The sequence below is a fragment of the Odontesthes bonariensis genome, chromosome 9 (assembly GCF_027942865.1).
Source record: "Odontesthes bonariensis isolate fOdoBon6 chromosome 9, fOdoBon6.hap1, whole genome shotgun sequence".
NCBI classification, from domain to species: domain Eukaryota; kingdom Metazoa; phylum Chordata; class Actinopteri; order Atheriniformes; family Atherinopsidae; genus Odontesthes; species Odontesthes bonariensis.
In genome coordinates this window covers 5,550,156-5,570,834 of record NC_134514.1, presented here as the reverse complement: position 1 = coordinate 5,570,834, position 20,679 = coordinate 5,550,156, and the positions used below count along the sequence as shown (strand labels likewise).

Sequence of the window (20,679 nt, the reverse complement as noted above, 5' to 3'; positions counted from 1 at the left end):
AGTGTTAAAATAAAACAGACCAAAGGCTGCTACTTTGAACTAAACTAAAAATAAAACAGCAGTCTGCTCTCCTTTGCTGTAATCATCTTTCAGTATAGGTGACACAGAATTTGCATAAGCATAAGCTCTGCAATTATGCTCAAGAGAACTGAGATTTACCTGCCAGAAGATGGTATCTATTGTGCTGCCAAGAAAGCCTTCTCTTGTTTCAGATGAAAGCAGCTTGGGGCCAAGAATTGTCATGAACTCTTCAAAATCAACCTGTCCATCACCTGAAAACAGAGAGAGAGTGGAGAAGGCTGTTATTGACTGATGATTTATAGATACTGACATGGTTTGTGTGAAATGTTTTGACCAAACCCATCCTGAGAGCTCCAAACAGCAACAGAATAAAGTAAATGTGACACCGAAGTAAAGCAGAGCACTCATGGAAATGGAGAAACTTCTCCTGAGTTAAATATGTGTGCAGCAGATACATAATTGAAGCCTTTTTCGAGTTGTTTCTGGAGTTGCTTTCTTCAGTCTGTGGAGGAAGTCACTGTGTGGGCTCAAAGAGACATATTGATACTGTTGTCGGCCTCTGTTTTAATTTATGCCTCAAATCACACAGTTCAAAACACCACTAACAACACAGATGATGGATAAATAAAGCTGTGAGCTCTGACTGGATCTTTAATACAGGATATGAAGCAGATCAAAGTCTGGAGCTCCTGGGATGCACATAGATTCAAACACTTCTCATCTGCATGGCTTGATGATAGTTTTTGGAAACTACAGCCAAAACAAAGCATCAATATCTGTAGACGCCATTTTAAGAGTAAGTGATGCAGCTCAGTACCCTTCAGTTTGTTTTTCTTTAACTGTTCAGGGGGAAAGCTTTTATAAACTAAGTGAGGTTTCATTGTTTTCCCTGGAAGGAGTTTCATTATCTGAATAGATTAACCAAACAAGCATTTAACATGGGACTCAGCCTTTTAAAAGAAAAAAATCTGCAAAACTAGCAAAGATCCAGTGAAAAATAAACTAAAGAAAGTTGGTAACAGCACAGCTCGTCCCTCCTGCTGTATCTGCAGATGAGGCCATGCCTGGATAAAGTTACAGACTACATCTGTCCCTAATACCTCTGCACCCGTTTTTATTGTTGCAGCCACTTCGGGACATGGTGGCAGTGTAACTTTGGATGCCATTGACTTCCATCTATACATATTCATGAGTGTAAATGCAGGACTACGGGTCAGATGGATCGACACTTGAGACGCCGGGATGTCAAGACTAGAGGACGGACGAATGACAATGCAAGGTAAGACAATACACTGGGACCATGATGCATTATACAAGTTTATGTTGCTCCACTAAGGGATATTTTGTATATTTCTGATTTTATTTTTTTAAATTGATTGACAGAAATGAGAAAAGTATTTTCTATCTTGCACATGTATGTGTTTTTCCACTCTTGGTACTTCATTCAAGCTCTGTAAAAGTTATGGACTAGATGTTGAACAAAGAGAAAGGTGAAATAGCTCAATGGCCAGATAACTTTCTTGTCAGTATATGGAGATTTATTTCTATTCTATTTGGTCTATATTTAGGGAGACCTGGTTAAGATGGACATACAAAAAAAATGTCAAATGTAGTTCATTCAAAATGGACCAGAGTCAGTGAATAATTCCCTAAATTCAACAATTAACCTTCCAATGCTGGCTCAGTACCTAATGAAGAACCTCCTGATCCCTATACTCCCTATAGACCAGTGAGCAGTGCTGACCAACATGTCATTGGGGTCATCAGGTAAGAACCTCCTTTCACCAGTGTTTCGTCTCTAGTTGAGCCCACGACACCTCCAGGAGGCTAGACAGTGGCTGTGTTCGAAACCGCATACTACATACTTGCATACTGCATACTCATCGATCAGACAGTATGCAGAGCGTTTACCCACAATGCATTTTGCTCCTGCCCGAGCCGAAATCAGCCGGCCTGAAGCTGATTTCGCTTAAGCTCTACACTCACACTAAACTTTAGCAACATTTGAAACATTTTCAGGCGAGAAAGTAGTCGTTTAGATCCCCAACGTGTTGAAAATTTGACAAAATACCGGCTATTTACAATTTTGTTCCGACAAATTAAGCGCTACTAAAGCTAGCCGTAGTGAGCAACGTACTTCCGGTTATTTTCACAAAATAAAATACCCGTTTCCTTTTGTCATAGGGAAAGCCATTACGATACAATTGGTGCTTTTGTTTTGGAAACAGGAAGTGAACCTACCCTCGTTGTAGCTAGCTTAAAACTGCCGTTTTGACAGGAAATGACGATCGGCGACGTCACGTTAGGTTGCATCTTGGGTAGTTTGAGTATGAGTAGTAACCTCATGATGCATACCCAACATTTCGGTAAATCTAGTATGCATCCGGAAATTCACACATACTAAAACTGGCATACTAACTCAAAAAGTTAGTAGGAGTAGTAGGAGAAGTATGCGGTTTCGAACACAGCCATTGATCACTGGCGTCCCAGAGTCACTCCCCTAATGCCAGCTATCACTGCTCCTCACACCACAACCACCATGTGGACAGGACAAGACACACTAGCGGATTCAGCAGACACACTCATCTAAACAGTCTTACAATCACTAAAGCTTTGTTTTCACTATGCAGTGCAATACGGGTCGCTTCAGAACGGTTTGCTTATTTCAGTGTTTCCACTACCATGAAAGCGTACCGGTCCAATGGTACCCGTTACCATTTTTGTAATCCTTCTGCTTGGGGTACCTAACACACAGGACCGGTTCCAGGCTCTGCCCTCCGTTGTTGGTGAGGAGGCTGTGCAGCGGGAGCTCGATGGCGCTGTGCCAAACCAAAAAGTTTTCCAGCTGATTGCCGCAAAAATGGCAGAGAGTGGTTTCAACCGGACCGCCAGCCAGTGTTGCATTAAGCTGAAGAAGCTAGGAGGTGGTTCGAAATTATGGATGTTATTTGTTATTTACGCTTTGGCACGCACTCCGCCCACCCCTGAGGGGCCCCTTTGTACAGTGGGAACGCAAAGCTGACCCCAAAGCAAGCCGACCCGACCCGTACCGATACGAAGTGACCCGAACCGTACTGACAGTGGAAACGAGGCTTTAGAATGCCAGCAAATACAAAGGCCATACAGGCCAACTCACCCAAAATGGCCGCCTGGTTTCAAAAGGCTCACATGGGCCACATCCTCCACTTAAATACATCCTGGATTTCTTCCTTGCTTCTCCCAAGAGTCGGTTTACCCTAAGTGCACAACTAAATCCAACAAAAAATTAACCTCCATAACAAGGTCCAGTGTAGGTTATTATTAAAGTTACCTAAAACAAATCTAAATTAAAAAGTTTAATTTAGATTAGCATTATGAATAAAGTATTATATTTATTACGTATATTTGAATGTGGCGATTTGATACTGCTTTTGTTTGTGTCATACGTAATTTAAACAGCTTTATGGATCTGAAACATTTAATTACAATATAGAGGATGCACCATCTCCTGAATAATTAAAAAGCATAAAACCCCACATGAAAGGGTAACATTGTAGAAAACTTACACCCTTAAAAAAAAAAACAGTGTTTTTCTTATCACGTCACAGTTGCCTGCCGGCTTTCATTTTGCATTCACAGTTTGTGACAGCTCAACATTTCTGCACAAAGTCCCTGAGTCGCTTTCTGTGTCTGTCATAGCCAAAGTTGCCTGCCTGTGACCACCGACTTCCCGCATTGTGTCACAGCCAAGCATACAGTTTCATCTGGAGACGGAACTAAATCAATTATTAAAGATGAAGTGAAATCATCCTTCCTTTTATGTCGTTAAAGTCAGGTTCACATAAAAGGCAATATGAATGAGAACCCACAATAAAAGCTGGTCTTCCCAATAAGTATGATGAATATTAAGAAGAGAATGTGTAAAAACAAAGGGTGCTGAAATACTGTGATAAGAACAAATAAGAGCAGTCAATAACAGAGGTGGGTAGTTACGAGTTAAATTGAGTATGTTTTAAAAAAAAAAAATCATACTTTAAGGAGTAGTTTTAAATCTCTATACTTTTAACTTTTACTTGAGTACAATTTTTGGCTGTCTACCCACCTTTGGTCAATAATAATCATGTGGATTGGCTTGGCAGCAGTTACGAGTAGAAGACCGTCTGCTGCAGATCAGCTGGACTGAGAATCAATTGCTGCGAAAGGAGGCTCCTTACGGCTGCTCTGCAAATAACGCTCTGCTTCTTAACAGTGTCCCTTTGATCACTCACTACTTATCATTAATACTAATCAAGCATGCATAATTTACCAAATTAAGAACTGATTTCTGATGGAAGTGGTTACAGCCGGTAAGGACAGTGAATGGAGGGAGGAATAAATCAGGACTGTAACTCAAAATTACTTCCATTAATTTGAAAATGTATTTCTTTATCAAGCTGGTAGATTACAGAAAAACAGTTGTGTTACAAAGAAAGTGAAAAAGAATATTTTAAAGCATTTGCTGCAGACCAGATATGTGCTCTATTGTGGTTTAGAAGAAAAGAAGTTGCTTATTTAATCCCTGGCGTCTTCTGTCCTTGAGCGAAATACTGAGCCCCCATTGCACCTGATGTGTCAGAGTATGTGATACAAAGTGTATGCATAGAATATGCAGGGCTCTATACATGGCAGAGTGCTTTTAGGACTCAACAGTAGCAGAAAATGACATGAAAAAAATATACTTTATTAATCCCAATGGGAAACCATAAAAGCACTATTCACCATAACTCTCTTCTACTGACTGTCCTCCCACAAACAATGCCACGGATAATTTGTTCAAGCTGAAAATAACTAAATGTAATTAATGTTTGAAAAATAGGGAACCTGTCGCGATTATAAGTGTAACTGCATGCAAGGTGTAAAAATGGTGCCCATTTAGATGACAACGGGTGGTAGAAAGAACGTATTCAAGCCCCAATGACAGAAATTGCCTTTATCTTTTCCTCCAAATATGAAGTTACAAAAGTTTTGTAAAGTGTTGTAACCTTGAAGTATCACTGTGGCAACCACTACAATGGCATGCATAGCAAATGTGTTTCAGCCCCAGCCATGATTGAATAGTGAGTATCACTGATCTACAGGGTCATATAGATGCATGTTCAAGGTCAGTGGTTTTCAAAGTGGGAGCCGCGGCCCCCTTGGGGGCCGCCAGGGGGCACTAGTGGGGCCTCAGAAAATTGGAGTGAAGATAAGAAAAAAAATGCAAAAATGAAAAAATAGAATTAAATTTTTTTAGAAACATCATTGTAAAAAATTGTCACTTTTTTTTTTTAATCAGTTTTGTAAAATACAATTTATAATAATATATCATATCGAAATGTTATTTGCCATGCTTGTCTTTCTGATTGGCTGCCAGTCAAAACATCGTAGACCTGGCGGTTTGCGCCTGTTCTGAAGATGCTCTGCTCCTCAAGCTAGCGTGTAGGTAGCTAGCCAAAATGGACAGATTTTTGACTTGGAAGAGACTGAAAGAACTGGCCGACTAAAATCAGAAAGTATGAGACAGCATACATTAAGTTTGGCTTTACAGCCATACAGAAAAATGGCCACGATTGCCCAAAATACGTCCTCTGTCTGGAGACCCTCTCAAATGAGTGTTCAAAACCTTCGAAACTTCAGCGTCACTTGATACAAAAACATCCGGCAGAGTCCGAAAAAACGGTTGACTTCTTCAGACGTAAAGAAGAGCATTTAGTCAGGCTGCATTCACACAGCGAGCTACTGTCCGTGAATAAAAGAAAGAAAATACGTTCTAAAAGTTTATGTTTTTTTACATATTTTGTAGCATTGTCTGTGGTTTGCAAAGGGGGTCCCCGGCCAGAAGCTAATACTGTTTGGGGGGCCTTGGCATGGAAAAGTTTGGGAACCCCTGTTCTAGGTGATCTTATTATATCGTTGGTCTATTGTTCAGTGAACGTTTGACAACAGCAACTTTCATTCTATAAAACAGGTATATCAAGAGAGATAGCTCCACCTGATCCGCCGCATGCTGTTCCATCTTAACCATCTGATATAAATGATCTCTGCTCTGATTCCCTGGACATTAGACACTCTCTTGGCATGAAATCGATGCTCGGGTCTTTCTCTTCATTAACTTGTCTAAAATGGCAAGATCATTTCTCAGTAAGCTGTCCTCAGTGAACAGGAATTTAACAAACACAAAAGCATTCAGCTGGATCCAGATTCAATATTGTAGACATAAACGCACGCTAAGTGTTTTGCTAAATAGCTCAGTCAGTACAAACAAGCTGACCGAATGTCCTTTGATAGATAAAGGTTTTCCAACAGATTGAGAGTCAATAGACAGCGACAGGGAGATAAATGACAGCCAAGTGAATAAATAAATTAACAGCATGATACGTCACAGACGCTGCTGTGACCTTTGTCGACTTCAAAAATGTCCTCGCCTGCTTCTTCAAATTGAAGTTGATGATGCAACCAGACCATCCTGAGGCCCCAAAGCAGTTAGGGTCTCCAGAGATTCCGAAGCAGATGAGTCACAAGACGAAGAAAAGTAGTCTAAACCTTTAATATTGAGCCTCGAACATTTCAGTATGTCTCTCCCTGCAGAGATCCCAAAGACTTAAAGGTTTCTCATTGATCTGACGTTTGCATATTCCTTCTTCTGCTCCCCGCCTTGTACAAATTCAGGAAAAGTCTTCATAAAGCGTCAGGCACAGTTATTGTTAATGACCTTGTCTGAAACCGGGCTTCTTAGCAAGAAAGGGGATTGTCTGTGTTTGCATGTTTCTGTTGCTGACTGTATTCTCTGTGAAGTTTAGGGTTCAAAGGTCAGAGGAGGGAATAGTGCCATACAAATGGGCCTAAATAAATTCATATTTCACTTCTCTGACAACAGGAACCATACATACTTTGGATTTATTGTAATTCCGTTTTTTTAGATGCAGCAAATAGGCTTGAAGTCTTGAAGTCTCTCCTAAAAACAATAACAATGACAATTTGCATAACTGCTCATTTTGCACTAATAACATTTGCACAAATATCATCATAGTACAATATAATGTAAATTATCTATATACCCTATATTTCTTATTGGTTCAGTCTGCTCAGTTAAATTTATTTTTACCTTTATTGTTAAATGTACAAATCTGTTTTTATTTAGTTTACTAATGTTTATTATTATTATTTACCCTACTCTTCATACTGTAGATTTGTATATAGCTGATGTTTATTCTCTATTTTTATTCTATTTGCTTGTTTTTCCTTTAATTGTTTACATATCTTTTATACTGTACGCTGCTGCAACACAATAATTTCCCAAATTGGGATGAATAAAGTACTTATCTATCTATCTATCTATCTATCTATCTATCTATCAACCAATACACAATACATAGATTTTATTAATCTCAAATATCTATTCATTATATATCACTACATTGTTGTTTCCCAGCGTCGGATTAACTTTACTACTTTATTATGAATCTGATGACAAACTGTTTTTCATGCCCAAGCATGATGTAACACAAAATATTTGTTTCACAGAACATTCTTATACCCAAGCGTGTGCATGACTCACCATCCATGTCTAGTCTCTGCATGATGATGGCCAGCTCCACCTCACTGGGCATGTACCCCAGAGACCGCATGGCCATTCCCAGTTCCTGCTTGGAAATGAACCCGTTTCCATCACGATCCAGCACCTTAAACGCCTCCCGGATCTCTGCCAAGACAAACAGGAAATCGACTCAGCATCTATAAACAACGCCCATCCCTCCTGCTTCCATTCTGTACAAACATAAATGCTTTTTTTTTTTTTTTTCATTTACAAAATTATGTGTCAAATATCCCCCATTATTGTCATTTTCCAAACTGTCCTCTGCAATTTCAAGATTAATTTTCTGTGCAATGAAACACTTCTTGGGATTTTGAATTCATTCAGTAAAGTAAGTTAGCGTTTCCTCTTTGTTCATTATAATGATCTGCAAACCTTTCTCTACCTTGTTCTCTCTGTCTAATCCTGTCAGACCCAGCTTTGGGGAGCGTGTTATGCAATTGGTCTCACACCACTGCAGCCAAGTTAACAAGATCGATTCCAGTCATTGATTCATCCTCTCCACCTGCTCTCACAGCCGCCGCCACCTCTGATCGTTTTCATGCTTTCACATTCCCAACTGTACTCCTTCAGTGCATTCCAAATTAATTATTATAGTCGTCCACGGTTTCTTCTTTTATATTTCACAGATTTAACCTTTCAGACCTGCATTTTTTTTGGCTGATTCTGACTACTCTCCAACATAAAAACAAAGTGCAAAAAACACATTTTTTGTAACTCGTGTTTTTAATAGTATCTTTTCATGTCCATTCCAATGGACGCCACGACAAAATGGGCGTAGAATGTCATAAAAACATAAGAAAGAGTTTTTCCACATAGTAACCAATAAGGTATGACCTAAACATCTGGAACTGGATGTTTGCATGGTTTTGAGTCTGTGTACAGTTCTGAACATGCACATGAACTTGATGGTGTATCACAGCGTGGGTAGGGAACAGCTGTGAGGTCATCACCAGGAAAACCCGGAGCCTGCAAGAAGATAGAGAAATTACGCAATCTGAACATGCACAAGACAGCAATAGATATGACTGTAGATAAGATTACCTGAAAAAAAATCTGTTTTTCCTCTAGGCTTTTTGGCCATCTCTTTGTCAGACAGTAGAGGAGGCCTGGCAAAGCGAGACACCCTTGGTGTCCCAGCAGCATGAATTTTCCTCTCAGCCAGCAGCTCCAGAAGATTGTAGGTTGTGAAATAGTTATCAAAATACAACTTATAGTTGGCCTCTGTGATTCGCTGGCTAAGATGGTACACCACTCCAGCTCCAAGCCCTAGCTGCTTCCTGTGCTCTTGTGGTGGCTCCATTGGTTTTGCCTTGGTGCAGCAGGAAGTCGTAGGCCATGCCACTTTTCCCACACAGGAAGTATATCTTCACTCCTCATGGGTGTGGCTTGCATTTGATGTATTGTTTGACTGACAAAGTTCCACAAAATGGCCCCATTTGTTCATCAACGCAAAGGTTCTCCTCTAGTGGAAGCTCCAAGCATCTACTGCGTATGGCATCATAGAGAGGGCGTACCTTGAAAAACACATCTTTGTTGTCAGCTGGCTTAACCAAATTGTCGACCAAATGCAAATGTGACCGGAGCTGGAAGAATCTGTCACGGGGCATGGTGTTTTGAAAAATACCAATGTCCATCCCAGCTTCCCAGTACATGGAGACTCTTGGCATTTTCATCACTCCCATAGCAAGGTGGTGACCGATTAGGGTTCTGATGTCTCCAGGACTTGTCGGCTTGAAACTTAGTGTACCACTTTGCATGGCATAAATATTTGTGTTATCGGCCATCAAATTGAAGATCTCATCTGGTACATACTGTTTGAAGTATTCATAGGGCCTCGTGGGATGATCTTCATGAATTGGAGGATTCTCAAAGGAAGTGTCCATGATTGTAGTGAATGGCCTGTGACGCCACTTGATTTCTTCCTTCCTGGCTACTGTCATCTCCTCCTATCCACCTCTGTCCTCCTCTGTCTGTCTCTTCTATCTCAACCTCAACTGCCACATCAAGTTCTTCTGGCATGCGTGTAATCTCTTCACTGTCCCTCTCTGAATCTAATAAAAAAACAATCACATTTAACTAATTTTATGTATTCTTACTTTTGAACTCATATGCATCCATTTAGATCTTACATACAAGACATTAAATTGAAAGAAAAAAAAACATGCTAAGAATTAAAAACACTCTTAATTTCTAATTTACCATCAATCTCATTCCTGGTTTCATCCTCCTCATTTCCTGAATTCAAGGAGTCAAGTTCAGATAACTCTCCATTTATGAGATGTTCAAGGAAGTCTTCAACTTTATACTCTGCAAGAACATTATGTACAAAACATTTTATAATCATGAATAAATAAACTCTAACACCATCTGACCCCCCACCCCCAAAAAAAAAGTGTAAACCCAGGGGAAACACTGTATGAAAAGCTTACAGGTATTTTGTTTCTTTATATATTGACACTAAACATGTGAGTGTTAGCTAAACCCGGACAACTCCTGATGTCCACTGCAATCCTATAAAAATCCTATAAATTAATGATATGATGATATATGTTCAAAATAACTTAAAATATTATCACTTGTAACAGTTACAATTATACTGAGAGCAAATTTATTTGGCCACCATGAACATAAATCGATATTTGAGATTGAAAATGGACACTTACTGCAGTCGCTCCGCCATGCTTGTCTTGTCTGATATCTGTCACTCTCTCAGAGCTTGCTCAAAGTCATGAAATGATTGTGATTGGATAATCAGGATCCAATTAGTAACCAGCACTGCTGGCATCATTCAATTACAGCGTATTTATTGGTTTAGAGACAGAGATATGTCATGTCCATTACAATGGACGCATGGTCTGAAGGGGTTAAGGTAAACACAAGAAACTTGTGGGGGTAAACTTGTGGGGGTGAAAGTATAGAGGGTTCCAGAGGTGGAGGCAGGACAAGACACACTAGCAGATTCAGCAGACAAACTCACCTAAACAGTCCTACAATCACTAAAAATGCCAGCAAAAACAAGGCCATATAGGCCAACTCACCTAAAATGGCCGCCTGGTTTCAAAAGGCTCATATGGGCCACACCCGCCATTTAAATACATCCTGGATTTCTTCTTTGCTTCTTCCAAGAGTATGTTTACCCTAAGTGCTCCCCCTGTTGGGCCCCCAGGTACTATTGCTTCTTCTAATCCAAATCCCCTGACTGGACTTCACTGCCTCATCTGACACTTCCTTCACTATTTTCCTCACACTCTGTCCACTTACACCCAGCTCCCTCAACTATGAGACAGCAGACTTTGCAACAAATCCTCTATGTCCTACTTCCACTGGACAATTCCTAACTTTCCATCCTCGCTGCTCTGCTTCTGTCCCCAACTCCACATACCTAAGCTTGTTCCTTTCATATGCTTCTGCTACTAATTCCTCCAAAAGAACAGACTCTATGAAATGGACTCTCATTCTACTCCTGGACCACAAGACTATATCAGACCTTAAATTTGTAGAGGCTATTTCCTGGGGAACAACAAGCTTATTTCCTAAATCTACCTGCATCTCCCAATCACAAGCATCCTCTAAGCTGCCTTTTCTCCTTATTGTCTTATTAACTTTCTCCCCCTCTTTAACAAACTGAATTGCCACTCTCTTCAGCCAGAACATTTTGAATCTTTCAGTTCGTTAACCTTTCGATTAAAGTGTTTACAAGCTTTTTCTAAGAGGCATAATGTCTGTTGCCTGGGTTGATCATATGACCTTCAGGATGTGGATTTTTCCCTCCAATAACTAAATCACAGAAACTGGTCCAAACACTAGGGAGAAAATATCAGCACTGGTTGTTTGTACCTGCCACCATGAGTCAAATTAGCAGCCTGGAAACAACATATTGACATTTTCTTTGAATGGTTAAATAACCTGGGTCTTTTGGGAGTCTTTTTTCCACTTACCGTCATCTTATTTTCGGGGGGAAAGGTGCAGCTAAAGCTAAATTAAAGCGAAACTATAGAAAAAGAGCACCTCACCTCCCAACAAATTTTTGTTGCTCCATTTCTCTTAAGAGATAAATGAGAACACGCATTCCAAAATTTACAAAAGACATAAAGCAATTCATATATGATTTCAGAAAATATAAACATTAAGTGACAAAAGGAAAACTTTAAATAGTAAGGCAAAGATAATGACTCGTCTTCTAATAATAAAACATAAGGCAACGCATCAGCTCATATCTTTTAGGCATTATCAGAGAATATCATGGTCTTAAAAAAGTTTTTATTGTGAGAATGCTGTAAAGCACTCACTATTGTTTTCCTGTTTTTCTTCATTTGTATTCCATATTCTTAGTTCTTCCATACGTTTTTTGAAGTTTAACTACCTCGCATACTTTAAGCAAATTAAACCATTTGTGCACAAAACGTTCAGCTCTTTCTGGAGATTTATGCAATGAGTCTTGGTGTTTTTAACTTTTATAGTTTTTAAAATATTAAGGTTTTTGTGCAACTTTTCCTCCCTTTAAAAGTAATGGTAAATCCTTTCAAATCATAAATAAAAAACAAAAAAAAAAACAGCATACTTTCACCTGGAGACACCATTCAAACTTTAAAATGTTCACAAGACATTCAGCTATTACTGAATTATGCAGCTTCTTAAAATATTCAGCCAATTTTGAACTATCAAAAATTTAGTAAAATCCTTGATGATTTCTGAGTTTACAATGCGCTCCAATGACACGGAATGTTCGTGTGGAGGCTCCAACTGACAGAGTGGAAGAATACAGAAAGATTCTTCAGAAAAAAAGTTTTTAACTTGTCACTGTTTCCAAAATCTTTAAGCCACAGAAATACATTTAGCATTACAACGTAGGACACCTTGTCCTCTTTCAGCCAATGTGACTTTCATAGCCTTCAGAACTTTACTTTTTGAATTAGAAGCCTCTGAATCACAGCAGTACCTTCCGACTGCCAATGCTTTTTTGCATTTTTATTCTCTTTTCTGCCTTCATCCAGCTCCTTTCAAAAATGCCTTTCAGGCCTTTTGAAGCCTCAGCAAATGACTTTCTGCTAAATTTTCAAATTTTTCTGTTTTGCATTTTTTTTTTCTCTTTTCTGTAGTTTTCTACCCTCGTTCAGCTCCAGCTCCTTTCAAAAAATACCTTTCAGACCTTTTGAAACTTCAGAAAATAACTTTCTGCTAAATTTTCATTATTTTCAGCTTTTTTTTAGCGTGGTCAGCTATCCCCATTCAGCTTTTCAGCATTCTCACTGCTGTTTCCCAGGAAGTGAGAGAGAGAAAATGTTTTAAGTTACCAGATATATTCAAAAACACTTTAAATAACTTCGAGTCCATCGAGCAAAATGAGGAAATGGAGGACAGAGTCTGGATGGAGTGCAGATTTTACTGCTACTGATGCACTGCACGTAGTTAAGTCCACTACTGTGTCAATCACCTTCACTTTGTTGAAAAAGGGGATGTTTTACTCTGGAACTGATAAGCTCACAGTCACATCCATACATCGCTTCTAAATCCTTGCACTTAGAGGATGTTTAATGTTGGGAGAAATCAAGCAATACTGTATGATTAGGAAGTGTTTATCTGCCGTGCACATGCTAAATAATCTGTTAAATGCCTTTTCAAAGCAGTACCAGGGTTGAAATCTGCCCCCCCCGTCAAACAAAGCATGTTGGGATGTGTGATGGTACTCTAAACTGGTTCATATATCTGGGACAAAAATGCCAATTTACACAACTGAGTCAGAGCTGGTTCACTGGTCATCAGTGGCAAGAGTCAGCAGGCTTCAGTGTGCTTTGATAATCGCACATTTCATGAGTGTGTCTACAGATCAGAAAGTGTGTGTGGTAAGAAAAGGTAGAGACTGACAGGCACCTGGTGTTTTAATTTCAAACAGGGGTGAAATGACATTTCTGTGGAGAACAGTGACTGCATGACATGCATGAGCATACTGTGGAGCGCGGAATAATTTAACTGAAAAGTGGAATGGATGTAGGTAACCGCATAGTGCACACCTGACAAGGAGAATTTCTAAAGGGATATTTTGAAGACATTTTAACAAAGACATTTAGCATATTCAGAGCTTAAATTAAAAAAATGTCAGGTACACATGCTAAGTACAGAACAATAAAGCCCAAGATAAAACAGAACAATACCACTGATTTTAGATGCAAATAATAAACCCATCATTCAATTAAATATGTCCCTCCCTGAGGAATAAACAAACAAGGAGCATTTTCTGACAGCCTGAACCAAGAAATTGCAACTCTGAGCCAAAAATAAATCATTAAGAATAAGCTCATCAATCATCTTATTATCTGCTCCGCTGCCAGCCTTCTGAACCTGTCTCCTGTCAAATGACTTGGAACAGCAAAGTGTAAATGGGGCATAACTTATTAATTGTGTCATGAAGTTACAAAGAGCATTTTGGTCATCTTTAGTACCTCCTGTTGACAATAGAGGCCAAAGCCTGACAACCTGCATCCAAATAGTATGGTTTCTGTCACTTCAAAAAGAAAGCATTATAATTATTTGCAACTACAAAAAGCATCACTCTGGAGCCAATATATTCCTGGAGGCAAAGGCAGCTGACAAACTGTCAAAAAAAAGCATATTATTTGGTAGATTATTTTGCCTGCACTGAAAAGAGTCTCATGCATAAATCTATCCATGACTCAGGCCTTTGTTGGGTACTTTTCTGTATCTGGAGCATGTTGGAACAGGAAAAAAAACAACACTTGGATTGGCTTTGTCTATTCAAATAAATCAGTACATTTTCAAGCACAAATGGTCCTATCCATCATGACTCCGAGCACACAGGAAATATTAAGCTGCTTTCCAAGGAAAACCTGACATTTGGTACAGCAGCATTTCCATCAAAGGGGCTGAAAATGACTAAAGATGTCACAGCACACCCCAGCTTAGAAGGAACAGTTCAGTGGTAGAGGGTGTTTTTATTTTTTGCATGCAATTATGACTTGCAGTTTATGAGGGAACGCATGCATTGTGTGTCCATGACTACGTTTGAATGACTAATGCCTGTTTTCCTGCATTATCTAATCTGCTAACTATCACATTCTGCTTGACCTTTCAGATACAGCAGTGATGCTCGACATCAGCAGAGACACAGCTGGTACATACAGAGCCGTCACCACCATTTTAACTTCAGCACTGAGTCAATCAATATCACCGCCAAGATTACGCACCATGACACCGTCAAAGTCCAGGCGCATGGTGTGGAAGACGGTGGTTAGCAAATATTATATTATCATTTGAAGAGATTTATTTATATTTTTCACCTTCACTTTGTCAGGATCGCTCAGAAAGTTAATTACATTGTTAATGTACACGAAATGAATCAATCGATCCATTTTCTGCCGCTCATCAGGGACGACAGGGTGAACAGAGATACCGAGACAGGCCACCTCCTCCAGCTCTTCCAAGGCAACTCCCAGGACTTCCAAAATCTGCTCTGAGTAAACATGATCTCTCTGGCAAGGTCCATAGACCATAGATGGTAGGTAAGGCATCCAAGTGACTGCAAATGCTGCTCAAATCTGCCCGTCAAACACCCAAATTTTATTATCTCTCCACTTGTGAGACCTCAAGACACTTAAACTCCTCCACTTGAGGCAGTGACTCACTCTCATCATAGATTGAGCAATCCACCCTTTATCACCCGAGGACAGTGCCTCAAGATTTTTAAAAGATGCCAAGTCTCATCATGACTGCTTCACACTCAGCTGCAAACCAACCCAGTGCCTGTTGGAGGTCTCTGCTCAAGGTAACCAACAGGACCACATCTGTCCATAAAGGTTGAACAAAAATAGTGACAAAGGGGAGTCCTGGAGTCTGCCTTAATAACCAAACTCTCACTGTGGTCGTAATGGCCCTGAATGGCCAATAGTATTAGCCTCAACACGTGCAGCCTTAAGGTCCTTTTTTAGAAATATACTGGACTCTGTAAACAGGAACTGAGTATATACTCAGTCCATGTATACAAAATCCAGTATGAAATTATCAAAGGGAGGTTAAGGCTTCACAACATATAAGAGAGGTGGAATACACCCCTGTGAAATCATCTTCCATTAACTTTATTACATTGAACCCAAACAGTGGGATATTTGCTTTTATCCAAAATCAAAACAGCAACAGTGTAGATATACATATATTATTTATCTTATTTTTTTAACACTACAACCCCAGCAGCAGCTTGATGCAACAAAAGTTAGTTCACCTTTCGTGACTGAGATTCAAGGCTTATTTTTTGCATTATGTATGTTTTTGTTGGCAGACTCCTCAGGAAGAACAATTCCAGCACGATGCCCTGTTTTTTTTCTTATCCTTTATGGTAAATATGGACAGTGACTGCAGGTCTATTCTTTTCTTCCCTTGCATTTTCTAATGCTGTCAAAATGATTATTTCCTTAATTTCAGCGTCAGTGATCTCCCTATAATCTTTTCGTCTGCTTTCTCTGGGCCCATCACCCACAGTTCTCTTTAATCAAATATCATTGCAGTTATGTCACTCTGCCTTTTAGATCATCTTGCAGGTAACTACCCTCCTCCTCATTCTGGTTACTCTGTGGTCTCCAGTCTTACTTCTTTCTGTCTTCTGAGGTTTACATGATGTAGTGTCGTTCATACCATCTGATCTTTCACAGAAACAGATTATTACCCGTGTTTTGACTGAGTTGATCACTGATCCTGAATCCTTTTCATTTTTTTTCCCCAAAAGGGTCCAGCTGCATCGCATTTTTTCAGTGATGACTCACAGCTTGTGACCTTGATCACAGATGTGTTCATTTTGATACTATGAGCCGACTTTGATGCCTGTATTTTTAGAGCAGCATTTAAAAAGTATTTGTTCATGACTGAAGAAAACACTTCAAAGTCTGCTCAAGTTTGAAATAATTTGACATTTACATGACATTTCTCAAATATTATTTTATGTATGTGCATGTCTCTAAAACATTCGTTACTAAATTCATATGAATGCAGTATTTCACTGCTCTAAACAGCTCTAGAACACATTTTCGTTGAGGTGTTGTGACATCTTTACGTGACTGAAGAGAAGAGAATTCAGCACCCTGGATAGCTCTCCCGGCTTTGTTCAAATCCTCTTTTTGTTTGCGATGCCAGTTTCTGTTATACTAGTATCAGTGGGTAGGTTGTAAAAGCTCAACAAATTGCAAAGAGGAAACTGCTGCTTTCAAACAGATAAAGGTGGAAACCCCGTTTTGTTCTTTCCATTCAATTCTTTGGCTCGACAGGTACAAACGTACCTGCTGGTTTGCTCATGTTTGATTTAAGCTTTGGATGCTTAGTGAAGGAAAAAGACTGCGGGCCAACTAAGAAGGATTTCATTGTGAAATAACTTATTCCATACCTTGCTCCAGGCCTTTATTTTATGTTAAATCTAAAGGAATTTACCCTGGACTGGCTCTGTAGATGCAGATTCAAGCGCCATCTCCAACTGAAGTTTATGGTGGCTACAATCCTGTACGGAAGCCCAGAGTGGACGTGGTACGTATAAACATTGATGTTTTTTTTTTTTTTGATGGAAAACGAGATAATAATCTTGTTTTCTGGAGATAACGAGTTAATTTACTGTTGGTTTTCAAGGGCACTTTTTCTCCCCAGTCCGCCCCTGTTTATATTTATTTCTGGCAAAGGTTTACCCATCGTTACCCCCCTTTCATTGAAAACTGAGTAAAGTAGACTATGAATCAAACATGGAATGTGGAGCGTTTGTGTAACAAATGTGAAAATGCACAAAACAAATCCCGCTGGTGTGACGAGCATCTGAAGAATGGAATCAGGTTTAACACACACCAATCATGCCGTTATCGTTTTCTCGAGGTAACGATAACGGCACCTCTCGTGCATCATTCGGTAACCATGGAGACGGCCTGGTCCCCTCAGCTGGTCACTGATGAAGTCGACTACATCAGCAGGATCACTGAGGTGTAAACGCCTGCTGAGCTGCAGTCGTGCCGGCCGTCTCCTTAAATGAGGCGGGCTGATATGAAAGTTATCTCTACAAGACAAACACATTGCAGTTTCAGTCTGTTAGACCTCGACAGAAGTAAAATCTGATGCGTTGATCTATGTCGGGTTCTCCAAAATCTGACATTTTCAGCTTGAGTCCATTCTTGGAAAGGCTTTAAGAACACCGAGAAACTGATCATGAGCATTCAAGAAAAGATGATCTCGAAAACCATCGGTAAATTAACTCGTTATCTCGAGAAAACGATCTAAAATAAAGTTTATACGTACCACGTCCGCTCTGGGCTTCCGTACATAATCCTGGCAACTTGAATGAGAACATTATCAGTATAGTATAGTTCATCCTCCACAATACAAGTGACAAATTTCAGCTGTATGATAGGTTTAAAAAAATTAAACTGAAGCTGGTTTTCAATCAAACTTATTTTAGAAAAATAATTTATTCCAACGTTTGAGCCATTTATATTATTCTAAATCTCTTCCCATGCTGGCCTGATGTCAAAGATGCTCATATTTGATCTGCGAAATACATTAAGACCGAAGATTACCTTGATGTCTCCCCAAATGTTATCTGCATTCCTCTCTCAGCGGCACCATGACTAATATTATATGGCTCAAAAGAGAGAGTGTACCTGCTCCAGCAGATAAAATGATCCACCAAGGAGGTTATTATCCAAAAAGCCCAGACAGAAGAGTTTGTTCCTTTCAGGATTACAACTCCAGTGATTAAAAAGGCTTTCCAGCTCTTTTATAACAACAGACGATATATAGAACAGCACAAAGGCAGCTGTTGAAGCCTGTGGTTTGTGCTGGCGTTTGGCGAGGAGACGGTTATGTTCCTCGAACGTGCTCTGAAGGCTTTCCCTGCACTGTGACCGGATTTACACGAGGACTTAAAACAAAGCCATCAGCTGAGGCACAAATATGTAGGGCTGATCTCTAAACTCCTAAAGAAGGAGCTCAAAAAATAGGTGATGCAGATACTGAGTGGTAATGAACAGACATTACATTAATTCTAAGTGGCATTTAGATGTAAAACTCAGTTTAATCCTGCAAAACCAGATTACAAAGACAAAACATGGATCAAAAATCCTTATTAGCAGTGAAACCTCTGTTTAGGTAGAAACCCCAGATCATTTCCATTTCTGTCTAGTTAAAAAAAAAAAAAAAAAAAAATGTTCATGGCACATTTATCCCTTATAAATAAAGCAAAACCGTAGTCTACAGGCAACACTCTGCTCTGGAAGTACACTTTATAGAGTTAGAACGAACTGAGGCCTCAGTCATCAGTGAAAGTCACTTTAATAAATGTCAATATTGATCCTTAATTATACCTGCAAGCCCAAAAAGATGTCCCTTTTCTCTTCACTTGCTAGTGAATAATTAACCCACAGTAATGCAGCCCACTATTTTTGTATGACTGACATATACCGACCACCAAGTCCAATCTGTTTCAGTAAGAAAGACTAGAGGCTATCCCTGCAGGCAACAGTAGTTTTTCCTACAAGATGAGGTGTAAACAAAAATGCACCAGCTGAATAATTCCACACTGCCAGCCATGTGGCAGCTCAGCCCACTGCTGCAGGGTTTTTAAATGGCCCTGAACAAATACAGTAAATTGCCTCTTTAAATATTACAAAGCAGTGAATGTTTAACATGCAGAATGGGAAGCCGTGTTTCTGCGTCCTTTTGGAGATTTGGAATCAGAGGGAGAAATCACACAACAGCTGACCATGACGCAAGACGTTTTAATGAAAATCTTAAGAAAAATGTCATTTCAAGTGGTTCAACACTAAGCCCAAAGTTTACACCGTTGTCACCACTGACCATAACCAAGTGTAGCCGAGTCATTAAAAAGGCTTTTTGTAGATTATGGTTACACATTTATTTTGTGGACGTGCCTGAGGTGGCTGGGTGTGGTTTTAGTTTAGCTGCAGTGGAAGAAGTGGAACAGAGTAATTCAGGGAAAAGTGCCAGATGGAGCTGTTCGGGGCAGCAGCGAGGCATTTCTCAGTAGTCTCGGTCTCTCTTCATATCCAATATTGTAATAAGGTCCTGGACGGCCACGTTAAAACAACACTGGATGCCAGCTGGCAGATCAGCTTTGTTTTGTAGTATTTTTCTGTCTTCTGTAATGAGTTGGGGAAAGACACCAGAGCAGGCAAAGTGTAGAATGAATAAGGAGAAGGAGCAGCAATTGTGACAATGAAACAGAGATCAGAGTGATAGAACTTTATTTTTGGGATATTTCACAGCAGTAAACATGCAAACACCTCAGCACAACCATGTGCGGAAGCGCCACATTGCTGATTTGTGCGACCTCTTTTCACTTTTATATTGCAACTCCAGTGTCCTCAGGAGAGTCAGCAGGATTAATCTGACAAATTTACTTTGTACTTTAGACCACAGAGGAAATGCTGAAACTTATATCCTACATAAATGTTTTTTAGCTCCTTGAAGAAAACATCCCTGTGGATAAAACGTACAGGGTACAGTTGATCCATCTGCAGATTAAAGTCCGTTACAGACGGCCTGATTCTCAGCCGTCACAGATGAAAGATCCCCAATGTGAAAGAATCGTGGAGATATATTTGATCATGATTAAAAAAAAAAAAAAAACTAAAAAAAACACACTAACCGAATTACAACTTAAAGGGATAGGTCGCCTTTTTTGACATGAAGCTGTATGACATCCAATCCTAGCAACATCATTTCTGAACATTTTCTTACCCCCTGCTGCGTCCTGTGAGCAGAGTTCCAGCCTCGTTTTGGCGTTGATGAAGGTAGTCCGGCTAGTTGGCTGAACGATTTTGTGATGCAAATGTATTACTCTTTTGAACGCATTGTTTTGAGAAGCTTTATTTTTGTGGCCCCAGCCAACTTTCTTTCAACTACTTTCGTCAACACCAAAACTCAGCTGGAACTCGGCTCACAGGACGCAGCAGAGGGTAAGAAAATGTTCATAAATGATATCACTAATATGGGATGTCATACAGCTTCATGTCAAAAGAGACGAACCATCCCTTTAAGCAGGATTATTAAAAGGATTATAATATAAA

At 39.7% G+C, this 20,679-nt stretch overlaps 1 protein-coding gene across 7 annotated transcripts in view; it reads right to left on the bottom strand.

The window, feature by feature from the left end:
- Positions 1-20,679, bottom strand: part of caln1 (calneuron 1) — a 97,465-nt gene that overhangs the window by 62,505 nt on the left and 14,281 nt on the right. For all 7 annotated transcript variants that reach the window (XR_012770283.1, XR_012770284.1, XR_012770287.1 and 4 more), the window contains exons 3-4: positions 7,577-7,720; positions 160-272 (exon numbers count right to left, since the gene is read on the bottom strand). Coding sequence is in view for 2 of the 7 variants with exons in the window: in XM_075472837.1 (XP_075328952.1) it covers positions 160-272; positions 7,577-7,720 (257 nt within the window). In the remaining 5 variants the exon portion in view is untranslated. The remainder of the gene's footprint in view (positions 1-159; positions 273-7,576; positions 7,721-20,679) is intronic.